The sequence below is a fragment of the Taurulus bubalis genome (assembly GCF_910589615.1).
Source record: "Taurulus bubalis genome assembly, chromosome: 12".
In the NCBI taxonomy this organism is placed as follows: domain Eukaryota; kingdom Metazoa; phylum Chordata; class Actinopteri; order Perciformes; family Cottidae; genus Taurulus; species Taurulus bubalis.
The window spans coordinates 16,594,246-16,618,543 of NC_136600.1; the positions used below are offsets into that span (position 1 = coordinate 16,594,246).

At 41.4% G+C, this 24,298-nt stretch overlaps 2 protein-coding genes across 2 annotated transcripts; one reads left to right on the plus strand and one right to left on the minus strand.

Moving 5' to 3' along the window:
- Positions 1 to 26: 26 nt before the first annotated feature.
- Positions 27 to 10,931, minus strand: usp5 (ubiquitin specific peptidase 5 (isopeptidase T); the record flags this gene model as incomplete). Its single annotated transcript, XM_079227273.1, has 20 exons — positions 27 to 936; positions 1,722 to 1,806; positions 1,927 to 2,080; positions 3,018 to 3,154; positions 3,257 to 3,400; positions 3,691 to 3,876; positions 4,622 to 4,710; positions 4,800 to 4,962; positions 5,503 to 5,656; positions 5,736 to 5,861; positions 6,028 to 6,115; positions 6,605 to 6,676; positions 6,929 to 7,122; positions 7,828 to 7,922; positions 8,676 to 8,860; positions 9,188 to 9,333; positions 9,653 to 9,780; positions 9,882 to 9,948; positions 10,116 to 10,244; positions 10,824 to 10,931. 20 exons carry the CDS (start codon positions 10,929 to 10,931, stop codon positions 843 to 845), a joined length of 2,544 nt encoding a protein of 847 aa, XP_079083399.1. The 3' UTR covers positions 27 to 842.
- A 695-nt stretch (positions 10,932 to 11,626) lies between these two features.
- On the plus strand, positions 11,627 to 18,454 carry p3h3 (prolyl 3-hydroxylase 3; the record flags this gene model as incomplete). Its single annotated transcript, XM_079227139.1, has 16 exons — positions 11,627 to 11,921; positions 13,217 to 13,401; positions 13,493 to 13,651; positions 14,359 to 14,551; positions 14,656 to 14,787; positions 14,932 to 15,074; positions 15,241 to 15,330; positions 15,410 to 15,462; positions 15,547 to 15,626; positions 15,721 to 15,848; positions 15,933 to 16,028; positions 16,229 to 16,379; positions 16,548 to 16,665; positions 16,799 to 16,874; positions 16,950 to 17,090; positions 17,845 to 18,454. The coding sequence occupies 16 exons, from the start codon at positions 11,627 to 11,629 to the stop codon at positions 18,013 to 18,015; spliced, it is 2,211 nt and encodes a 736-aa protein (XP_079083265.1). The 3' UTR covers positions 18,016 to 18,454.
- Between the last annotated feature and the right edge of the window lie 5,844 nt (positions 18,455 to 24,298).

The following is a 24,298-nucleotide window of genomic DNA, read 5'->3' on the forward strand; positions in this document are numbered from 1 at the left end:
GACGACTAAAGAAAATGGAAAAAAGGCAGAATGACAATTCTTTATTTGTCACAGCAGAAGTAACAAAGGATTTGTTTGCAATTAAAACAATAAAACAAAAATCACCCAGATATCACCCTCACCAAACTTTAAAGAAAGAACTGGTTGATTGGTGTTTGTATTTTTTTTTTGTAACACACATTTTAGCTGTTAATTGGTTTGATTAACTGACATTTCCTCTCATTGTGGATGTTTAACAGTTTTTTCTATTCTTTTTCACTTCCTCATTGAAATGGGGAGAGGAGAGGTTGGTGCACGGCTAAAATGGTGACACCGAACTGCAACCGTCCAATAAAAGAGGGGGCTGGAAGCCACATATGTTGATGGGAGGGCCCGTGACTACTGATGGCCGTGGAAACCAAGAGTCAGGACATGGATAAAGGTCATAGTTAATCAAGGAGTGAATGGATTCAGCAGCCCTCTCATGTCCGGGGGCCTGTTCAATGAAGCTTTGTGAATTATCTGCAGACATTTCCTGAGTAAAACCTGGAACACGTGTTTTAACCAATTTTACTCAACATAGTAGTCCAGGTAAATAACTGAATATGCTTCTCTCAACAGGCCCGTGGATTGTAGTCAATGGATCGAAGGAAAAACCTCCGTCCCAAAGACCTTATCTGTACATCCGCACCAATGTATTCAACCGTGTATATACGCAATCTGAGAGATTTATTTACACAAGTCAGTTGTGAAGCATGCCAGGGCATTTTTTAAGAGCTTGGTTGGGCGTGACTATAAATGCTGTCTTGTGTGTTTCCGTCCACATTTCTCCTCCTTCACCCCACATCCAACGCTCCCGTGTCTCATTCGGCCATTCTCCGGTAGAAGTAGAGGTACCCAAGGTCTTTGGGAGGTTTCTCTGAAGCGCAGACCTTCTGGTCGTTGAAGATGACCCACCTGTGAAACAGATAGACAGGTTATTGATTTGATTATGAATACAAAATAGAGTGACTTTTTACATTTCATTTGAGAATAAAATTATCCACCACTTGAGTAAAGTGACAATTCGCAAATGACCAACAACCTCATATTAAAAATCATATAAAAGGTAATTTTTGAGCAATCTTAGGTAATTTATTTGTTCAAGAATAATTACTGTTTTCAAAATATAAAATCAATCTGGCATTGTCTCCTAAAGTGAATATAAACATTTAAGGTTAATGCTTTTCCGTGTGTTCAGGGTCAGACCAGACCTAGAGTATGGCGCCCCCTGTTGAGGCACTGCAGAATAGCTACTTCATTACATTACACCGCTGTTTCTCAAATAGGGTACTTTGGAGTAGTGCAGAGACTTCTATTTAATGTTCATTTAAAAACATATATTCATTAATTATAATAATTCACAAAATAATGATACTATAATGAGTTCCAACCAGAATAAATAGTTTGCACCGGTTAGGGGGATGCAAAAACAAATTTCATTTATTGAAAAGGTTTGAGGAGAACTGCATTAGAATGTTATTTAAATACTTTATCCATAAATTAACTTCTGATTAGAGAACAGATGGCACAATTTGTGAGACTAACATTAGTTTTTTGTTTCTTTGAGAACATGGGATGTTCATGAAATAAATTCTCACAATAATATTTGTTAAACAGTTCTGACTTTTAAATGACATTGTGGCTTTGAAACCAAATATCCCCTAAAGCTAGAAACCTATGTGCAAAAGAAAACCACTTACTGCTGGTCCTTCTTGATGTGACAGACGTAGTGGCCGCACATTGTGCTCGTCCCCATGTGACTGATGAATGCAAACAGCTCATACTCTGGATAAAGAAGAGAAACCATGTTTAATTAGATCATATAAAAGATAAACATTATGAAATCAAATGATGACGGCAATGTCTCTGCAGTTTCTCAACACATCTCTCATCCTTAAGACTCACTTCCTGGTCCGTCCTTGACGCGAGGCCCAGGTGGAGGAGGATCTCTGCCACCTTCGCTCTCTGCGGCTGAGCGACCGCCTTCAGACACATCCATGGACTCCAGGTCATCCAGGTGGGAGAAGATCCAGTCCACCGCCCGGTCCAGGACATTACTCTGTGAAACAAACACCAGTTAATAGAGACATCATTAGAGAATGTCAGCAAAAATGACTATTTGGCAAAATGTAAGCTCTTAAAGTCCGTTTTGCCTTTACACTGCAAGGACAACATTTTACAAGTGTCCTCATGGATTGGCAATCAGATTATAGAACCTGGGCAAAAAACATTCAATGCATTCTTAAAGTTCACTTCTGTAAATGGAGTCAAATGTTTTATATTGTCACAAGAATATAAGTGTAATAATACTGTAACTGTCAGGATATAATGCGAAAGACCAGAGCTATGGTGCTTAAATGGCTCTTTTGAAAAATAATTACTGTCAGTTTCCATTGGATATGTGTGAAAAACTGTGGAGGCCACTGTAAATTATTTTGTCAAAACCACAGACAGTAAATCAAGTCTAAGACATATCTCTTCCCAGTGCGTCTGAGAAAGCGCAAAGTGCAACTTTAAATTCTGCTCATTTTTTGTTGAGGTATTAGATGAATAGATACTTTATTCATCCCCAAAGGGAAATTTGTTTGTGGCAGCAGCAAGCAAGGTTACATAGAAGACACAACAATATTAGGTATGAAAAATACTCAATGTATACAACAAAACAGCACAGCGTATTAAATTTAAGAAAAGTAAACTATAAAGGTGGTGCAAAAATGCAAAGTATATGAAGTGTATATAAGTATATACAGTGAAATCGAAGTATGTACAGTGACTAACTATACAACAAAAGCGGTGCTAGGGCTATTGATGTTGATTCAATTCAATTAACGCCAACAACTGGTAAGTCTCCACAAATGATGAAACTTGGAAACACTACCGCCTGAATGAAAAGGGGGCAGGTGTGCTTGTACTCACACGGTTCTACTTTTAGACCAGTCTAGGCAGATGAAATAAGTAAAATCCCCATATCAAACTGAAAGGAGAGTGATGCTAACCGTAGCTCGAAGTGCTTTGGTTGCCTGGTCTCGGCTGAAGCCCATGGAGACAATGGTGGCCAGGTGCTCCTCAGAGAGGCTCTCAGTGGGCGTGGTCCCGGAGCTGCAGCCTGGCAACACCAGGGGGGACGCAAAGTCTGCAGCCAATCAGAAAGAGCAGAACATTTGAGAGAGAGTGAGAGGAGCGAGCAGACTGATTGATGACTTGCTTTCCGGTAAAATCCCACAGCTCTGCTCACCTGGGTCATCCATATGGCTCATGATCCAATTCATGGCAGCATCGATTCCAGTGTTCCCAGTGTAGTACACTGCTTTCCTGCAGGCCTCCAGTGGGAATCCCATTTCACATAACTGGGACACAGTGGAATCATCAAGAACTGGAGCTGAATGTGTTTAGATAAAAAAAAGGTTAATTACTTGAAGGTACTTTATGCATTGTCATGAAATTTACATAGACAAAAATAATGTTAATGTCCTGTAATCAGAGGCCAGCAGATGACAGTGTCGACATGCAACTCAAATTACGTCACATAATAAAAAAAGTAAAACAAAAATAAAAAAAGGCAACAGGAAAACAGAAAACGCAGGAAAACAGCAAAAAAAGAAAAGGAGGAAACAAGGGTGGACAAATAGGAGTGAGAAGGAAAAGAGCAGAAACTACAGACAGACTAACACAGCAGTGGGGAGTAGAGAGAGTCGTCCTCCTCGTTGCCATGGAAACCCAGGATACCTTTAACCTCCGCATCTGGGGTCATGAGTGGGGGCGGGGCCACCTCTGGTAGAAGCTCCTCCCCCGGCTGCTGGCCAGTTGCACGTAGAGCGGTCAGGTCCAGAGTGTCTGGAATGTCAATGCTCACGTCTGCGGAGGAAAAGCATCAGTTACCCATCATGCACTTGGGTCCAAACATTTGTTTTACACACCTTTATTTTAAAAACAAAAATCGGTGAATGGCAGCTCCGTGTCCTCCTCCACCCTCGTGCTGTTGGCTGGTTAATATCCAATGCAGGTCAAATATAGCTGAGTTTGATTGTAAAGATTGAATTTATAGCTCTTTTATGGTTAATGCATAAAAACGTCATTCTTCTGTCAAATTTCACTTAGTTATCTTAAGTTATTGTTTTTTGCATCTTAAATACTACAACAACACTTTGCTAGAAAGCGCCATAAGAGAGCTGCACTTTTCATTCCTTTCTTTTTCCCCTCCTGATTGTTTGTGTATTTAGGGTGTCAGGTTTTGAATTTTAACTTTTCGTTTCGTGTAGTTTATTTAGTTATTGTGGTTTTATTTCTATGTAGGGAAGTGGGTTTGTTATTTTGGCCTCTGAATAAAAGACTTAAATCTTTAAAAAAAAACTGACTACTCATATTCTTCATGTAGTCTTACGTTACTTCCTTTTAAGCCCCTTCTCTCGTACACATGCAAAAGCAACAATCTGGAGACAAACAATTGCACTCTTTTTGATTTCCCCAGAGACAGTATCAGACACTTACCAGCCAATCAGGAACAAGTGTTTTGCATGTGGCCACAGTGTATTGACAACTGTTTAAATGACAGTGAGCCTGTATAACATGAATTTCTGGATTTTATAATATCTTTGCTCACCCAGTTTCTTGGGCACCCAGTCGAGGCCAAAGGTGAATTTCTTAATCTGGATGACCAGGTGGTCGGGGAAAGAGGCAAAGCGGGTTGTTCTGACAAATGAGACAAAAGCGGGTATTAATAAATACATCTTGAGATCCGTTTCATCACTTTAAGTATGTGCGGCCGTCTCTCTACATACTTGGTAGCAGTAGTCTTGGACTGCACAGCCGAGCTCCAGAAGTCCGTGAGGATCTCTGGTTCACTGAGGGCCGCCATGCAAGCTGTGAAGGGGATTTGTGCACGCACTGTAGGGGCGGAGCAGTCCCCCTCCTCACGCCGGCGCTCTGCCTCCTGCAGCTCTTCTGTTCAAGAAATACATACATTTATGAGAAACACTCCTACTCACACATCTTTTAAGTGATTACATCAATGCCTCATCTTGAGCGTACTGCTGATAGGTACGTGGTTTGTTTCCATGAGGTTACGTTCTCTGCCATCATTACGTTTTTTGCTGAATTATTCCTCGTTCAGCTTGACCGTACCTTACACTTCCTTTTCAATTAATGGAAGCGATGTTGTGCGACTCCATCATGTGGTGCATTTATTGCGCACAGTCGTTGTGGTGCTGCTCTATTTAATGTCATAGTCAAATATGCATTTTCATATTCGACTGTAACATCTAGTAAAAAAAACACTTTTAAAAATCAATTTTCGGAAGTTGTGAATCCATTCAGAATCACCCCCAAGTTGAGCTCCATGTTCCAAGGCTGAGGCGTTAAAGCAGCGGCTTTGAAGCTGATTCGCAGCCCATAACAGCATGTCATCCCTCCTCTCTAATATTCTTTCTATAAATAAGAATATTTGGAGATCGAGTTGGACATTGTATTGCGTCATCCCTTCACCTGTGTTGGTGGCCTGGTCCATTGGCACAGGCAGCTGGACCATGTAATCCACCCGCTGAGTGTACTTGGCTTTCTGTGATTGCTGACATACAATCCTCTCCTCCACCAGGAACCTGAAGGCTTCAGACGGGTTGGGCCCAGAGCGACAGTTCCTCTGCGGGTGAAAATAAATAATATTATAAAGAGAAAAGCTGGGGACCATAAAGAGATGCAGAGTGTGAGTGTTACTTTACCTCCACCATGTTTATGAAGTGCAATAAAAACTCCTGAGCATCCTGTTGTCGATTCGTAGAGAACTCTGCGTGGCCCCGCCCAACAAGTGCTTTGAACATTCGTGGTGCTATACCGAGTTGGTCTCCCTGCAAACAAAGCATGAACAGTGAGATTTGTCAACAGTGAGGGCTAAGATTAGGTAGACCACATTTTCCCTTATTTCTGAGTGTAATTCCCACATGGACATCGTGCCATGGATAATTGTTAAAACTAAGATATGTGAATCCACTGTGACGGATTCTTTTTTCCTACCCTGGGTTCAGATGCATCATTTTCATCTCCAGGGTCTGGCGCTGGTTTGGAATACTCTCCTGACAACAGACCGTAGCCGAGCTTGGCTCTGTGATAAACAAACAAAGCTGACATCACTTCACATCCAACAATATAACAGAGGTTCACACAGGTGCGGGATTTGGATAAAGGCCTAGATGTATTTTCAACTTCTTAAAAAAAACATGGGGGAATGTCTAAGCAGGGAGAAGACTCATCTCTGGTGGGTATAAGAAAGTTTGTGTACAGCCACAAAAGTAGAAATTGTTTGAATTCGGTCACATAAACATAAAAATCTTGCAAATTTCCATAAAAAAAAGAAGGTAAAACATAAGATTATATATAAAATAGAATGTGATTTTCATCTCATATCTGATGGTTGTGCAGTTTAGAAAAATGAGGATAGGACATACACTGACTGACTGAGTATGTTTGTGTGTATTTTGAAATACTGTCCTTTGCTTTCCTGTCGTACAACTGAGAGGGTGCTTTTGGGCATCTAATGGCAATACAAGAGCTTGTCAAAGAGAATAACCAGACACTAGAAGAGGACACTTACACTTGGGTTTTAAAGTCTTGGGTGGGGTCACTTGGGGCTTCATCAATAATCTTGTCGATGTTAGACACATATCTGGAAGGCATGAAGAAAAGGATATGAACACAATCTTTACATTTAGTGTCTTACTGTTAATGATTAACACTTTGAAAAGTGCCATTTTTAAATAATTATTTCAACTCTAGTCAACTTGATGGCAATATTCTGATCGCAGTCTGTCACAAGAATCAACATTGTCTTTTGTCAGTATCACAGGAAGTGACATGGTAAACAAAACAACTTGGAAGAACAGGAGGATGGGGGCCATGAGTAGAAGAGAGTACTGACTTGTTCTGGAAATCTGGAACGGTGAAGAGCACTTGCATGACAGAGTTGAGGTAGCAACTGTTGCCCAGATTCTTCATGCCAGTCAAACCGGTGCCGAACAGGGGCCGCAGGGTGGTGCCCGACTCCTGGATCACCTCCCACTCCCCCACACGCTGGTTCACAGCGATCTCCAGCTCTGTCATTGTTCGTTCGGTCTGAGAGCAGAGAGGTCACAGTGATAAGAGAATGAAGGACGCAGGCTACAAGCAAATGGAAGTCTCTGCGGCAGCCTTCAACGCAAGTTTTGAGAATGAAAAGCAAAATTTGCCCATATGAAGGAGCAATGATAGCAAGCAGACAAGGAAGAAAGTACAAAACACCATCACTAAGTGCTGCACTTAGTCTTCTGGTCCAAAGTAGCACAATTCTTACACCCCCTGTCTGTGCAACATATATGTATACTTATACTTATGTGTGTGCAGCAATACATTAAGACAAGAAACAGCATTACAGTGCTGAGTGAGAGGTACAGACATCAGTCCATATTAGAGATAATTATATTATCATAATGGTTTAATTATATGATTTTATGTATACATAAGTACCAAATTTGGCTAATTATTTAGTAAGATGATGTGTCTGTGGTATTTGGATTTGTGGCATTAGAATAACATAGCACTATCTAGGAGGTAGAGCCTGCCATAACTCTCTGGATGTCTGCCAACAAAAAAAAAATCCAATACCTCTGACTCCATTTGTACCACTTGAATCATAGAGTAAAGGGTTCAACAAGAACTTAATTTGATGTTGAACAAAGCAAATCAGTTGGGAAAATGCGCAGATTTCATATTTGCAATCATCAATGTGAAGAAAAAGAAAAAGTCTGCTTCCACTAAACACAGCAGAAACACAGAGCTTACCTTCTCCATGGTCATCATGTTGATGCCAAAGTGAGACAGGTGCTCTGGTAACTTGGAATCCAGTACCATGTCATCCTCTTCATATGAATACACATCTGGACAAACACAGAGGTGGCAATTAAAGGCAATGAAGTTGAAAGCTTTAGACAAATGCATATACTCCATAAAAATCAAACAAGTTTGAATAATAGAAGGCCCTATAGCCCATATTATGCCAGCGACATTCTAAGTCCAACCCAAATCCCATTTTGTTATCCTTTTTTCAGTCTTAAGAAATGCTTTTAAATGTATCGTTAAGAGTGTTATAAGAAAAAGGAGAAATTTCAGAAATGCTCCTTATTTGTCTCAGCCGGCTGGAGGGACATGTTGGTGTCAGCGTGTGATTGACAGCAGGCTGAATAGCCAGCCGGGAAACACGAGAGCAAGTAAACAAACTTGCATCATGTATTTCAAGATATGAGCAGACAGTGTGTTGTTGACGAGAAAGGCCCACACCAGCATCTAAATGGACCAAAGTAACATTTGTAGGAAGTGGAGGTGCCATTAAATGTCCTGCAGCTGAGCAGATTGTTTGCCATTTAGCCTGAAAACTGATGTTAGCAGTGAATTTTCCCTTGGCTAGTGTTTGATTGGTGACTTGTTCAACAAGCAGAGATGCAGGGCAACGTGTGCTCATGTTTGGAAGTTAGATAAAAAGGAGATTTTAGCATAAAAGCAAAAATGAGTTCTTCAAAATCTGTTAACAGTTTGATTGAATGTACAGAAACGTCCACCTACTACGGAAAAAAAGCTTTTTCATTTCAGTTGGACTTTAACATTTTTACAACAGAAAAAGCCCATCTGCTTACCTGCTCCATCAGGAGTGATGGTACCAAGTTTGACAGCTATTGGGTATCCGGTCTCCTGGAAGTGTACAAGGGCATGGTTGTTGCCCCCGGAGCCATCAAAATATCTGCGACCACACAGAACTTTGCCGTCTGTCAGGTTCATCCAAATATTCTCCTGGAGGTCACACACCTCACACCTCCAGCCACTAGGATGTAGAAAAGACAACACAAACTCTCCAATAAAAGGGTTCTGAAATAAATATTTTCCTCTTGCACTGCCCTTGAATATCTTGTAGGCTTTGACTAATAGAACTGAACAACCATCTCAATTCTAAATGACATTATTGGAGACAATTACAACAACGGACCAATACAATAATGGATCAATGGATCCTAAACGCAAGAGCATTTTTGCGTACATCTTCACATTTGCAGTTAGACATGTAATATGAGAGAAGCTTTGTTTATAGTCACTAATCTAGGAGGGACTCCATGGTAGGTTTATTCAAGGGACAGTTGCGACAGTGTCTCACCTGGGAGGGATCTTGACTCCGTTGTCAAGCTGTTTAAGCTCAACAGCATGCCTTGACTCCTGTCTCACCTCTCCATCCCACTGTTGAACTTGTAAGGCATGAGACACTGAGTCGGCTGCCATGATACCCGCCATTGATAGGGACACCTTGAGGATGGAACATTAATCAACAGGAACAAATTAGACCAGACCAACAATTTCTGATGAAACTTCTCAACTACTTGAATACTGAAGGTAACAACATTGATCATCCATATCCTATGTGCATGAGCCCAAATGTTATATTATTAAGGAATATGTACAATATATAGTTTGAAGGCATTTAAAACGGTTTTCCATATTAAGACAATGTGATATTGTCAATTCTCATATTGTAGAATAGTAAGTATATTGCCATTGTGATGACGCAGACAGAACTTTAACAGAATGATCACATTTCTCTTGTTAGAAGAGACACAGATCTCACCCGCTCTCTCACAACATCTGGCATGGTAGCAAGGTCCTCTGATGTCACTTCTTGTCTATCAGGTAAAATGACCACCTTTACATCCTCCTCATACAGCTCCTGCTCCACATCAAACCCTCCTTCAATCCCTGGACAAAACAGAAACAAGAGGGGAGGTAGATACAGGTCAGTCTCCAAAGAGGAAGCCTGTTTTATCAATGTTTGTGTAAATACTCTCTCAGGGACTGACCTATAGCCAATCTGGTGGGCTTTTTCTTTGGTGGGTGTCCAGATCCAGAGTTATTGTCATCTTCCTTCTGTGGGAATAACATATTTAAATCAGTGGGTGTAGAGAATAGTTCAATCCACATGTTAAGAGATGCTGAAGATAGTGTCAAACATAATCCAAGTATGTGCCAATGTGAAATTGACCACATTGTTAAGGAAAAAGTTATGTTAAGTAGATTAAAGTGTTCACTGGCACCTTCGCCTTGCGAGTCCGGGTTATGTGTAAGTAAGCCCTCTGACCGGTCCGGGCATGGTACCTGTCCACATACTGACTCCCAAAGCCAAGGAAACTGTTCATGCACAGATACAGTCCTCCTTCACTTTCCTGCAAAGAAGAAACAGGCGAGAGTGAAAGTTACTACCTGTGCTCATCTCTCTCTAATGTGTCACAACACTGTGAAGTTAAAGTTGAAGGCAATGCGGATGTCTTAGATGTCATATCACCAGGTAAAATATTCTAGCATCCTGTTAACGCTTGCAATTCAGCTCAACACAGGTGTAATGTTATTGAAGAGATAATTATAACGAATCAAAGTTTTAGAAACTATGATAACACATTGAAAAACACAAACAGTGCTGGCACATGTGTGACCATAACTCGACTGAGTCAGCTCGTTAGCTAGTTTGACAGCATAGCCAGATACACTGACACAGCTAACGCTAGCTAACGAGCTGGAGCAGCTACGGTCCTATTACAGGGCGCTATTAGCTTAGCTTTACGCTAGCTTGCTAGCTAGCTATTTGAAACCGGAACATCTCGTGTTGTCAAGTGTTGTCTCTGAAGTAAAGACAGCAGACAAAACGTTCCGTTAGACAAAGACACGGACGACAGGGAGTGAATGAGACATGAAACAACACTGTTTAGTTGGCTGACGTTTAAATGTGTGAAGGGAAGATGGCTCACCGGAGAGGAAAATGACAAGGCGCATTCGTCTTTGTGGACCCGGTCCCCGGGCTTCGGGACACGGATTGTGGACAATACCGACATCAAAACCTCACCAACCTCCGCCATGACAAAATAGCTAATTCCGCCTTTCAGTGGGACACTTGTTTCTCTATTTGTGGACCCCCCAGCCTCTTTGATAACCCCGGCTCGGAAGAGTGTCTGTTGTCTCGCCCGTCTGGTGTCGTCTGTGTGCGGCTGAATGAATCCTGAGACTCAGCCTTGTGTTGAGGGAAGGCCGAACGGTGGGGCTGCGGGTTGTTACCGTAACGCGTCGTGTAGAGGCGGCCGTTGCGATTTTGTAATGCTGTATATTTACATTCAGATCGTTTCTACTAAAGCCAAGTCACTACTTAAAATGATATATACACATAGGGAATATATTGACCAATACAATAGTGATTTATACGTTCTCCAGAAAAATAATAATTTCAGTTGTTCTCTTTTACTTATTTTTTACGGTAACGGCCGATGAACAGAGCCAATGGCTCCCTCGCGCGGCGACATGGATGAACTGCAGCTCGACTGGCTGAATAATAATCCGTTAAACACGTCGTCTGACGAGCTCAACGCACGCCAATTAATTACTTTTAGCTCACTTTGAACTATTAACGGGTAGTGAATGCATCATGTGAAACGACAATCCGTATTCTCCTAAAACGAGGGGGAACTTTCTGGATGGCACTCTCCTTCATTCCCCAAATATTTCTCCGTAGTCCCTCCTCTTCTCCCAACTCTCCTCCGCGGGCTCTGTTTCTCTTACCATGGCGCTGCACTCGGACCATTTCACTGTGTACGTGGCGTTTCATTTTGCCATTATAGCATTACTTAATTTTAGTTCAGCAACTCCGGGGAGAGGCGGCTCAAATGTGTTGGCACTGCTGCAGCCGTACGACTTCTTATATTACACGGGAGTGCGCTCGTACTTCGATAAGGAGTGGCTGAAGGCTGCAGAGCTGCTGGAGAAAGCGATCATAACCAAGGAGTCTCTGTTTAGAGTCCGCAGGCGGTGTCACGATGACTGTGTGGCAGCAGGGAGAGATGCATTCAATGAACTGGGTAAGTTATGGAGTACATGCTGCCCGTGTGTGTGTGTGTGTGTGTGTGTGTGTGTGTGTGTAGAGACACACAGTTTATGTATGGAGTCACTGGTGGCCAAGTTGTTATTATGGGCCTGCTCAGTAGTTATTTATTCGTAATTCCTGTATCTACATGGACAACACATGAATTGAACTCACATTTGAATTGTACCACACAATCAGTAACAAGGTAATGAAATGTAATATTTCACATTACTTCGGCTGTGTCTGTGGTTCCCAACCTTTTCCCCTTTAAAGGAAAGCCATGTTTACTTGTGACTATATTATGGCCGTAGTGTGTAGCGACAACAGTTCAACCAGTTTAATTTTTTCATTTTCAGATTGTTATTCTCAGATTGTTTTTAAGTTTTGAGGCCCAAAGACATTGCTGAAAGTAATCAAATGTTTCCCAAGAAAGAAAACTCAGTAAATATAATTTGGTGTAACAGATATACAGTTTTTCTTTATAATCATCTTGTGACCCATCAGATGTATTCGTTTAGCCCTTGGTAACCACTGACCTATACAATGCATACATGCATTACATTATAGATGACTTCATAAAATTAAAATAAACACATTACGACATTTCTGCTTTAAGATATCACATAGCTATTTTCCTTTACTTTTTTTTTTACCATCAAGTTACCCTAACTAACTGCTTTAGATAATTACTAGTGGACTATAAACAACTATAAAGTCACTGACAGCTTCCCTGATTCTCAGTTTCTGAATTGCAAAATCAAAAAGGAGTCGAAAAATGTAAATATTAATTAGGTTTATTGCTTTATAAATATATTTTTTTATGTAGCATTTAAATTATTTAGGTTTTCAAAATTCCGTTAATATTCAAATTGGAGACAAGTAACATGAAATAACGGTAATAAAATGGAAATATAGGGGTTAGCGTTATCTGCTCTGACTGTAGGCTATTTACCATGTCATACGCAGATAGAAATGAACCTTTTGCCATATCATAAGAAGACATAATACATTAAGTTGTCAAATAAATCCATTAATTTGTCAAAAATTCCTACAGTGTGAAATGGCCCATGTGCTGAGTCAGCTAGCTCGCAAGTTAACTGATGAGGAAAGGTACTTTTTTAAATGTTGTCGACAAAGTGGGCTGTGTGCAAATGTATACTCCAAATGTTGACAATGCTTAAACTATATTTATTAAGTACATATTGTTATCTTTGGTTTTGATGATGTAAAATGTTCAACGGTACAGTATATTTCACTCCCACAAATGATTCATGTTTTCTGCATTGATAGACTCTGAAGGGGGGAGTCTGTGGGACCTCTGGACTTTGGATTGGGTTCAGCAGAAGGCTGAATGTTTGAGGTTCTGTATTGGACGCTCTGTCACACTCGCGGGACAGCTCCCTGTTTCTACCGATATCGAATATGAATTCAGCTCACGCAACCCGTACAACTTTCTGCAGGTCACATACTACAAGGTAAGCTTCAAAGCAGCATCTAGAGATAAACAGCTCAATGTCAATGCTGTGACTCTCCAACCCCATTTACTCTCCTCTTCCCGCACATCAGTTGGAAAAGTTGCAGAAGGCGGCATCAGCAGCTCATACCTACTTTGTGGCCAACCCCAGTCACTTAGAGATGAGGAACAATATTGAAAAGTACAGACGCATGGAGGGAGTGACCGAGGAGGCTTTCCAGGACAGAGAGCTTGGGAACGAGAAACACTGGGTGAGGTTTGAGGAACGATGTCTTTGTAAAGGAGAGGGGCATGAAGAAGCAGCAGGTATTAGGGTAACGTTACCCAGAACTCATGCCGTGTAAAGTCCATAAACTGGCTTGGTTTGTCCGTTCGTATGCAAAATAAAGCTAAAGGGAAGCAAGAGAATAGTATATGATACATAATGATATATTAGATGATACCATATACATGCTATTTGTTCACTGGGAAATGTCAGTTCATCCCTTCCTAAGGACTTGGGATTGTATATACCAAAGTACATTATTTTATTTGGCTACACAGGAATGATATATTGAGTCAACTTCAAAAGGATAGCTCAGTCTTCTTTGAGGCAGATAAATATTTGAAGATGTGAGTTTAAAAAGACCGCCATGGTCTGAGGGACTGAATTCCTCGCTCTCACTCTCACTTTCTATTATCCAACCATGTAATCCAACCCTGCTTTTACTTATTGAAGACCTCTGGTGAAGAAACGTACTTTGTCTATCAGACACACTTGTTATAACATGATACGGCTTGTCTGAAATAGGCTTAAATTGTCCATGTTATGGCATGCCTCAAAATCTGTCCAAAATGTTATGAACAGAAGTCAAAGTTTTTACTTTTATTTTAATATAATGAAAGCAGAATCTTCTTCTTGAATACATCATTTATCATCTTTTTTTTCTTCTCTCTCTTCACGTGTCATCAAACTCAGGTCCTGTATGATTCTGCAGTTCAGTATGAGGCCTCCTCTGACTGGCTGCAGGCAGCAGAGACATGGAAAGCTTCTGTGAACAAAACACTGCAGCACACAGACGAGTGCAGGGTGCAGTGTGAGGTGGCCTCCCAAAGGCTGCCAGAGGACAGGGGAGTGGACAGCAATGATGGCGTGTTTGAGAAGGCTGCAGGTATAACATGTTTTATAAAACATGACAAAGGCCCCCAGACTGGGGCTTTTCCGCAGAAAGAGAATGAAAATGACCCGCTGACCCTACGTTTCTTTTCCGTCTAGCTCTTTCCCTCTCCCTGCTCTCGTGCCGGCAGTCCTGTGTGACTCAGGTAGCCACAAGACCTGGGAGGATTTCTTCTCAGGAGGACTTCTTGCCCACACAGCTGGAGCATCTGCATATTGCACAGTTTAAAGGTCAGGGTTTAGAGGTCAAACTGAAGATTACTCAATGTTATGATACAGTGTCTGTGCATATTCCTCTGAATCTCCTTTATTTCAGTTCCACTTTTTGGTCTTCGGTGCCACTCCTCCTTATTTTGCATTCCTGCTTCTTCACAGCTGGTGATATAAGTGGAGCAGTGCAGACACTTCGCGCTCTTCTGTTGTTTTACCCCTCTGACAAGGACTCCTTAGACAACCTGCAGCTCTACTATGAGACACTAGGGGGAGACACAGAGTCACCAGGCACACAGCCTGCTCAGGTAACACCTAATGTCCCTTACATTCTAATCACAACTATGGCATTAACAATCTAAGATCCTTAGGATTCACTGTGTAGTCATTTCAGAGATGCAGACTTCAAATATATATTTCATTTCCTTACTTGTGTTCATGCTGACTACATGTTTGTGTGTATTTGTCACACAGGAGATTGTCAGATACATCAGTCGTGCTTTAGAGGAGAAGACGCTTCTGTATTTTGGGATGGAGAACCTTGACTTCAGTTTCACAGACCCAGTAAGTACTGAGGCAAACGTAAACTATTCTGATTCCCAAAAGTATAACCACAAATTTAAGGAATTTTCTTTCCCTTTAGGATCTTTGGACTCCGGAAGATGTCGTACCTGAATCACTGAGAAATAATTGGAGGTGAGAATTAATAAAAATCCATTCGGTGTCAAGAGCTCTTGTAAAAGTGATTGGGATGTTAACTTAGTATTGTTTCACTTTCAGAGCTGAAAAAGAGAAAATAAATGATAAAATAAAGGAAGTTGAGCAGAAGGAGGAAGTGGATGACAGTGGCTTTTTTTCAGGTGAGACAATCAATTCCCCCGCTTGTTTCAGTCTGTAGCAGTTAAGATTTTGCCACTTTCCTCTCTCATCCTTTCTCATTTGTCTTCGCTCCAGGTGGTCCAGTCCTCCAGGTGGGCGTGACCATCACCATGGACGACCAAGTTATGAACGGGACCAATCGCGTCGTGCTCGACGGAGTCATCACTGAGAACGAGTGTGACAGAATATTGCGGTTAGCAACAGTAAGTGCAGATCGATAAAGCGTCCGGCCTATCGAAACAGAGAGAGGAGCACTCTCACCTATCCTTCCATCTCGTCTCTCACAGGCTGCAGCATCTGCTGGGGATGGTTACCGGGGACGACGGTCTCCGCACACGCCTCATGAGACGTTCGAGGGCCTGACTGTCCTCAGGGCTGTAAAAGTGCGTGAACAGAAGACAATGGAAAGAGAAATTTGACGTGTTTTTGAGCAAACGTGAATAACCTGTCCTTAAAATGAATGAACTAAATGTGAAGTAGTTAAAGATTCAGGCATCACAGTATCTTGGTGTGCAGTGCTGATCTCATGCTTTAACATAATTTATGAATCCGGTACTTTTCTTCACACAATCTTCTTTCTTAGTTGGCGCAGGATGGCATGGTGAACCAGTCAGATGCCCGACTGTTACATGAGCTGGGCGAGAGAGTGAGAGTGCTGCTGCACTCCTACTTCAGGAGCCCCTCAGGACTCTTCACCTCTTTCACACACCTGGTCTGCCGCAGTGCTGTCGCAGGTAACGCATTACCCACATCTCTCTTGAGGGAGATCGTTATTACTTGCAGAAGGAAATGTAATAGTGCTGAGCATGTGGAAATAGAACTACGAGGACTTTAATACAGTGAGTTTAGATGTTTTTCTTTCGGTTAGAAAAACATGTTTGTTTGATTTTCTGTGCCCTTAGGTAATCAGGAGGGCAGGCTGGATCTGTCTCATCCGGTCCATGTTGACAACTGTCTCCTCGAGCCAGAGACCAATCAATGCTGGAGGGAACCACCAGCGTTCATACACAGAGACCTCAGGTACACAAAAAATAAACAAAATGTACATTTAAACACTTAATGATCAAGTCTAAAACATATGTTAATTTAATTCAAAGCTTAACTGAGACCATAACGGTTGTTTTTATGGCTGAATGACCTGTTTCTCCCACAGTGCCATTCTCTACCTGAATGACAACTTTAATGGAGGAGAGTTGTTCTTCACTAACAGGGATGCCAAGACAATAACAGTAAGTGACTTTTCAACCCTAATTCCATGTTCCGTCTAAACTCACTTTCCTTAATCCCTTCCTCCATGTTTCCAGGCTCGAATAAAACCCAGCTGTGGTCGACTGGTGGGCTTCTCCTCAGGTCCAGTAAATCCACATGGGGTCACTGCAGTGACCAGTGGCCGGCGCTGCGCGCTGGCCCTCTGGTTCACAAAAGAGAAGATATACAGGGACATGGTGAGCAAAATGACGGCACACAGCAGTGACCTCCTCTTCGAGTCAGACCTGTTGCCTGCCGTCACGTGTTTGTTAATGTCGTGACACCGGTGTTGGATAACAAGAGCAGCTGGAGTGCGATTCAAATCTGGTGGTGGTATTCATGATCCAGCATTCACAATGCCCGGCCTATGATTATACTACATCAGTGTCCTTTAGATTCATCATATATTTGTACGAATATTGAAATAATTACATTAGCTTACCCGGTGGCTAACGTTTTGCATCATGTAGACTGTCAAACTCAAGTTAGTACATTTTAAAAGGAAGAAACAACACGTTCTCCTTCTTGAAAATGGGAAGTAGAATTCATAAGCAATAAAACACACCCTTGCCAGACCTTCACATGGTCTAGTGTCATCAGTAGGTTATTGTGGGTAAAGTTTATGTAATTACTTTATTGTTATTACCTTGAATTATATATATTTACCATTATGTAGTTGTTGCTGGTGGCTCCAGTGTCTGCTGTTCAGCCACAGCTACATGGACTCACTTCCTTGAGAGGATAACCACTGTGTGCTGCAGAGCCTCCTCACTGATACCACTCACCACAGTATAAGTAGAAAGCAAACAAGAAAAATTTGAATAACCGGTTTTAGAATATTTATCCAGAATGTACAAGGATCTGAATAAAAATGACTCTAAAAGGTAATAAATGTAATCAGTTGCCGCCAATTTGATCAGTCATTGCTCTGCTTATGTTTGTCTCTCTCAGGAGCGAGAGGAGGTAGAGGCCATGTGGGCTGCAGATGGACAGAGTGTGGCAAAAAAGGACGGAGAGGAGCCAGAGGGCGGCGCCACCCCAGCCAGGAACGCTCGGAGCCAAGCACCGACGGAGAGGAGCAGAGGGAGAGGCAGGGTGACGCGGGACAAAGATGAACTGTGAGAGCCAGAACAAATCTGACAGACTCAACCCCACAAACTGGAATACATTTTCATCTGCGTCCACCCTCCCATAACGGGACCATTACACCAACCATGAACACATGGTTCTTCCGTTTTTAGCCACACAGTCACTTTCTTCATCTTGCTGCCTGTTTATGTAAAGCTGCTTGCTTGTTTGTATTTACTGTATTTATACTGTATATGATGAAGACAAGTGAGGGAAACACTTCTGTAGTTTTTGTTTTTGCAGCGTACTGACCGATATCGCTCCCTTTTAAAAATGAAAATAATAGAAGAAGAAATAAAAATGACTCTTAACCAATGTCGCATGAGTACTATACACCATATCCACACAAGTGAGGGACTAGAAGAGCATTGAAAACAAAGGGAGGACAGAACAATTCAAGTTAATCGATTAAGAGATTACCTCACTCCCACTGGCTGCCTGCTGATTAAAAATAAAACTAGAAGCTGATTACTTTTCTCAGTCTGTTCCTGTCTGTTTAGAGTAAAGGCATGTTTTAAAATATGATAATAGACCTTACAGCAGTGAGAAACTGTAAAAGACGTTACATTAGCGCAGGACATCAGAAACTACAGTTCGAAGCGGTAAGAGGGAGAAAAGGGAACAGAGAGAGAGAGAGAGAGAGAGAGAGAGGTACACAGGGGGAAAAGGATAGAAATAGAGAGATTACCGTTAATCTCTCATAAATGAGTGCATTTGTTTATGAAGCTTAAAAAATCTCCCATTTAGAATATGGAATAGTAATCCAGCGAGAGATCATTTAATCATTCACGTCCAGCCGAGTGACATTTGACCACCCACTTCCATCTTATCCTTCCCATTACAACCAGGGCCTCCTTTTCAGCCTCCTCTGCTGTCGTCTAGTGCATTAGACATAGAGTCAACGACTGTCTATGGCCCATATTAACACTCTCACTCCCTCCTGTGTTATAATCCCCTGCCGCTGCAGAATTGGGTCAGCAGGCCGTTTAATGGACCCTTGGTTTTAACCTTTTCCCTCCCTCACACGCTGAAACCATACAGCACCCTAAAAGTGTGCATTAATCTCCTCTTAAGTAGGTGTTATGTCTACATAATGCATCCTAGATATCCTCTCTCTAAGCACCATGGCCGTCTACTGTTCTAATTACACACTTGGCAGAAGAGTATACAATGTATAGCTGTATGATGTCATATTTCCATATTTTATATGATTAGCATAAATGATGTAAGGCCGAACAGTGAGTGATGTGTAGTGAGTAGTTGACCATTTGTCCCTTATGCTGCACTTCCACGCATTGACTATCTTACTATTTGTGGCCCACACATATCATTAGGTTTCTACGAATGATTGTGGGCCTCCCTGTGTGATGCTTTGTATTACTTTTAGGTATAAACATAACACACAAAATAATAGGAGGATTAAAATTCATGGTTCTACATGAATGTCTAAATAGTTGTTTATGACTGACCGATATGGCCTTTAATCCCGTCACCCCTCCCCTCTCCACTCACTCACACCACATTTATTGAAAACATTAAGGTTAATGGTTTAGTGACCCTTGTTGAGCTTTAAAGACTTTAACAAAAATCTGCTCCCCTAACAATGGTTTAGTGTTTGTACAAACTTCATATGACTTTAAATGACACACAAACTAAAGCAATGTTAGTTATAAAGCAAGCAGCAAATAGAAGTCTTGTTTGAGCTTAAATAACACACATTTTAACATATACACTTTCATTGTTTTTTTTTTTCATGTGCTATTGTAAATGTTCATATGTTTATCTTTAATCATGTCTTATACTCATATACTGGTTTATTGTCAGGCACCAATCACCAAGTCAAATTCATTTTATGTACAAACAAATTTAGCAAAAAAAACATTTATGATTTTGAATCTTTTAAAGCGTTTTATAGTAAAGATAATGCCAGATCTAGACAACACTGCTCTTTAAATAGCAACCCCACACCCACCCCCCTCTCTCTCTCTCTCTCTCTCTCTCTCACTGTGTCTTTTTCCTGGTCAGCATCAATGCAATGGCTAACAAATCCGCTTTGTTCCTCGTTTTGGTTTTGTCTCATTTTTACGCTCCGTCTCACAGCCTGCAACTCAATTCCTCCAAATCTGGGGTCACATCCGCCAAAACGTCTGCTTATGTCTTCACCGTGCTTCAGTGAGCAAAGCTTGATACTTTTAAACAGAGCTGAATTTATTCACACTAAAGCATAAAATAGCAACACACGCAGCACAAGCCGACAGAGGGAGTCCATACTGTGTCAGAGTCGCAGCGATGCTTTTTTATTCATCCGGATCTTTTTCCTGAAGGGTTTGCATAGGAAGTAATAATGTGATCCGTGTAGGAAATTTGACTTTACTTTTGCCTCCTTCCTACAGGTAGATCAAAGTTCACGATCAGCTACAGCAGCATCCAGCAATTCAGAGCCTGTTTCATATAATTTAAATGTGTTTTCCTTGTTTTTCTACACTACACATTAGCATAAAAAAAAAGCAGGAGGCATAAATAACTCCAGCGTGCCAAAGAACTACAAATATCAGCAATATGCAGAATAAAACATAAACATAAAAAACGGTATACTTTTTATTGCTGGATGTGCATGTTCATCAACAATATTCATTGTTTGTTTCACCATGTTTGTTAATAGCAAACTGCTGCTATTTATTCAAGACACATTATGCATTAGTTTACTTGGTAAGTAAACATTGCTCTCCTGTCTGTTAAAGGATCAATGAGAAAACTTCAGGGAGAAAATTTAAAAAAAGCTCCAATGAAAGACAAGTTAAATGCATCATCAATGACTTACTCAACACTACATCAGCAGCTGATCAGGGTGCCTTTTGGTGCCTTTTGGGGGAAACGTGGTCACCGTACTAACAGAGCACCATCCTCCTGAAAGGGTTAGCTCATGATAGTGAGCACTGGCTGTGCCGTTTCATAATTACACAGGTGATTTACTGTTAGATAATGTGTAACAGCTGTGGGTTGCACGCTCTCTGACGGGCGAGGGAGAACATTTAAAGAGAAACCTTCAAGTTTTGGTGTTTGTTTTGTACTTAGGTCCCACCACAGCAGAACTTGAGCTAACCAGGGGGGTTTATTGGGCCAAGGAGGGGGCCCAGGGGTGTGTCATTAGGTCAAAAGTGACAAAGAAAAAAAGAAAAACCTGTATTTTGACACTCAGAACAAGGAGGACAGCCACCCTAGTGCAATAGCTAGTTCTAGTAGCACATATACTGTACACTGTACGTATGTCCATGCCTGGTGATGCTGTTTGCATAGTAAGATGGAACCAGAAAGAACTCTCTCGTGGATCCAGTTGGTCTCTCTATCACCGCTGGGCCCTCTCTGATCTCTGCACTGCCAATCTCCCTCTATGCACATACACTTTCTAAAATTAGCTTCACCTCAGGTTTACAAAACACAAACCCTCCTGCCAGTCATAGATCTTTCAAAGTTTAACTCAGCACCATAAAAAGCCATGTTCCCAGGTCCTCTATTTATCTTCTTACCCCCCTCCCCTCCGTGATTTCCATCTCTTAGTTTTTGATTCAGATTCACCCCAGCTTATGTCTCATGACCCCATAACCAAGCTCTGCACCTTGTTTGGTTTCCAGCACTGTCTCCTCTCCCTTTCTATCTCTTTTTACCCCCCCACCCCACCCCACCCCTCTTTCTGTCCATCCCAGGGTTTATCCCCTCATCACTGATCTCCCTTCATCCCTCCAATCCTCATCTGTTCCTCATAGGAGCAGTGGAGAGAGTGAGTGACGGAGGAATATCCGACTGTCTGTGACACCAAAAGTGAATAAGCGGGAGAAAGTGTAGTAACAGGCAGGCTGAACTTATGACAACGACCAGAGGGAGACCGCTGGAGGAAGAGTGATTGAACATCGACCAAATTACCTTGAGGGGAGTCTCCTAATTGGTGAGTGGATGGTCTTATGTTGGTGTTCACGTTTGTTTGTTCTTGCCGGTTGTGAAGTTGTCATAACGCTCAGATGGAGATCAGAGTCAAAGAGTGGGACTGAAAAGACATTTATCTCCGGCAGCTTTGATAATTTTGTAAAATCCCGAAGCTTGAAGGATTTGACGGGCAGCACACTTACAATAGCATACACATGTGTTATTACAGCGTGCCATGAAGGACACATGTACAAATAATAATATAAAATATGGACATGCCATTCCAAACAATGTCACGACACACATTTAATGCACTTATATGTGTTTTATCTTGTGTTGATGGCACACACACAGCAGAGGGATTTACATGGGATCAGCATACAATAATGGTTTTGTCTTGTAGATTGATAATCTGACAAAAAAAACCCTTTTGTTGTCTAATTCGTAATACCCTCAGATATAATCTGCATGATAAAACTATGTTAGGTTGTTTGTGTGGCTGTCCCATGCGGGCTGTAAAATTCAGATTCAAAGTGGTAACATTAAACATTTTTTAAATTGACTGACTACACAAGAAAAAAGGCTTGTGAGTTTAGATCAGACTTGGGCCACATGGACAAAATCCTCTATTTTGGTGTATGTCATTTTATATTGATATATGTAAAGTTTCAAGAAACTGATAATGAAATAGCCAGATATTTTGTGCTAGTAAAGCAAATTAAATGCCTGACAAAATCTGAATGTAAAAATCACATAAATATTACCATAAATCAACCCTGGGCATTGATTTACAACATTGCCCACAACAGCTTTATACACCCAGAGATGCTAAACGGTTTATTATCGCAGTCTAAACAATGTGGGAAAATACTGCACTGTGTTAGTTTAGGCAATGAGGAATACAGGTAAATAGAAGGAAGTACAACACAAAAAAAATCACTTGACATTTTAATCAAAGTCACAACAGCCATGTTCTCATATCTTGTTTTGTTGTTGGACCAAGAACGCAGGACTTTCAGTTATAATAAGAGCTCTGAGTTGAGATGAAGAAGTAAACTGTCACTGATCAGACGCAACGTCATCGGCCCAGTCACACTGAAAACCGGCTCCCATTCTTACAACTCTCTCTGCGTCCTCCATCTGCCCCCTCCCTCATTCTCATCCGGCTATCTGCCCCCACATCCCTTTCTCCATCTCTTATCCAGATGCAAAGAGCAGTCAGTAAGCGGATGAGAGCAGATTTGATTCAAAAGGCTTCCCTTTAAAATCTCAGCCAGTAGGATTTAAAACTCACTCTCCTGCCTCTTACCCCCCACCCCATTCTCCCTCCCCTCCCATGGCCTCCTCTTCTCTCTGGCTGCGTTAATGCACTTCACCATCCAGCAAGCTCTAGCAGTCATTTAATCACATGGAACAATGGCAGGGACCCAGGAACAGAATGGCAAAAGGGTAATAGCATGACTAAAACACTCAAGCATTCATTACAACACTCATTATCGAAGTAATTTACCATCTGGAACAAAGGCCTAAAATCCCCTGTTACCAACTTTATAGACAATGTAGACATCAGCGGTTTAGGGCTGGATACCTATGCTGGAGCACTGCACTACTATAAAGGCCAGAAATCAGCATTATAATTGTATTTTAACACATTTCAGGACATCCTTCCAGTCACTTTAAGCATTACAGAGAGATAAAGGATCGAGCCAAGTGACAAACAATTACAGCAAATCTCTTTCTTTTACAGAGTCACTCCCTCCTTCACTTCCTTCCTCTCATTTTCACTTCAAACAAATTAGAAGCAAATCCACTCGGTCATGTGTTTTGACTGGGACACTCATTCAAATAGTGAAAGAGAGAGAGAGGGATTGCTGCAGGGACGCATATACGATAACATCAACGCAAGTATTCCCTTCTATCACTTTTCAAGGTAAGATAAAAGAAAATAGCATCAGGACAATTCGTTCTTCAAGAGAGAAAAGTTATTTGTGATATCTGCACTTGCACAGTGGAAGGAAGGGGTATAGCTGTTGAGGTTGGTTACATTGTCTGCTTTACTATCAAGTTAGTGTCATGTCTCTTTGGTTGAATCTGTAAAATCAGCTTTGTGACTCTGCTTTTTCCACTTGTGCCTTGATTACATTTGACACAGTGTATGAGTTTGTCCATTAGGTGATTGGTTTACTGCTAAACATTGCTCATTTAATCATGGCATTACCAAATTCAATAGCCATCAACATTAGGTGACAGCTCACTGGAGTGTGAAATGGCTCAAACCACCTGCCATCAATGGGAATTTGTTGAGAAGTGTGAGGTGAGTGAGCTGAAACACTGATGACATTGTTACAGGACATAC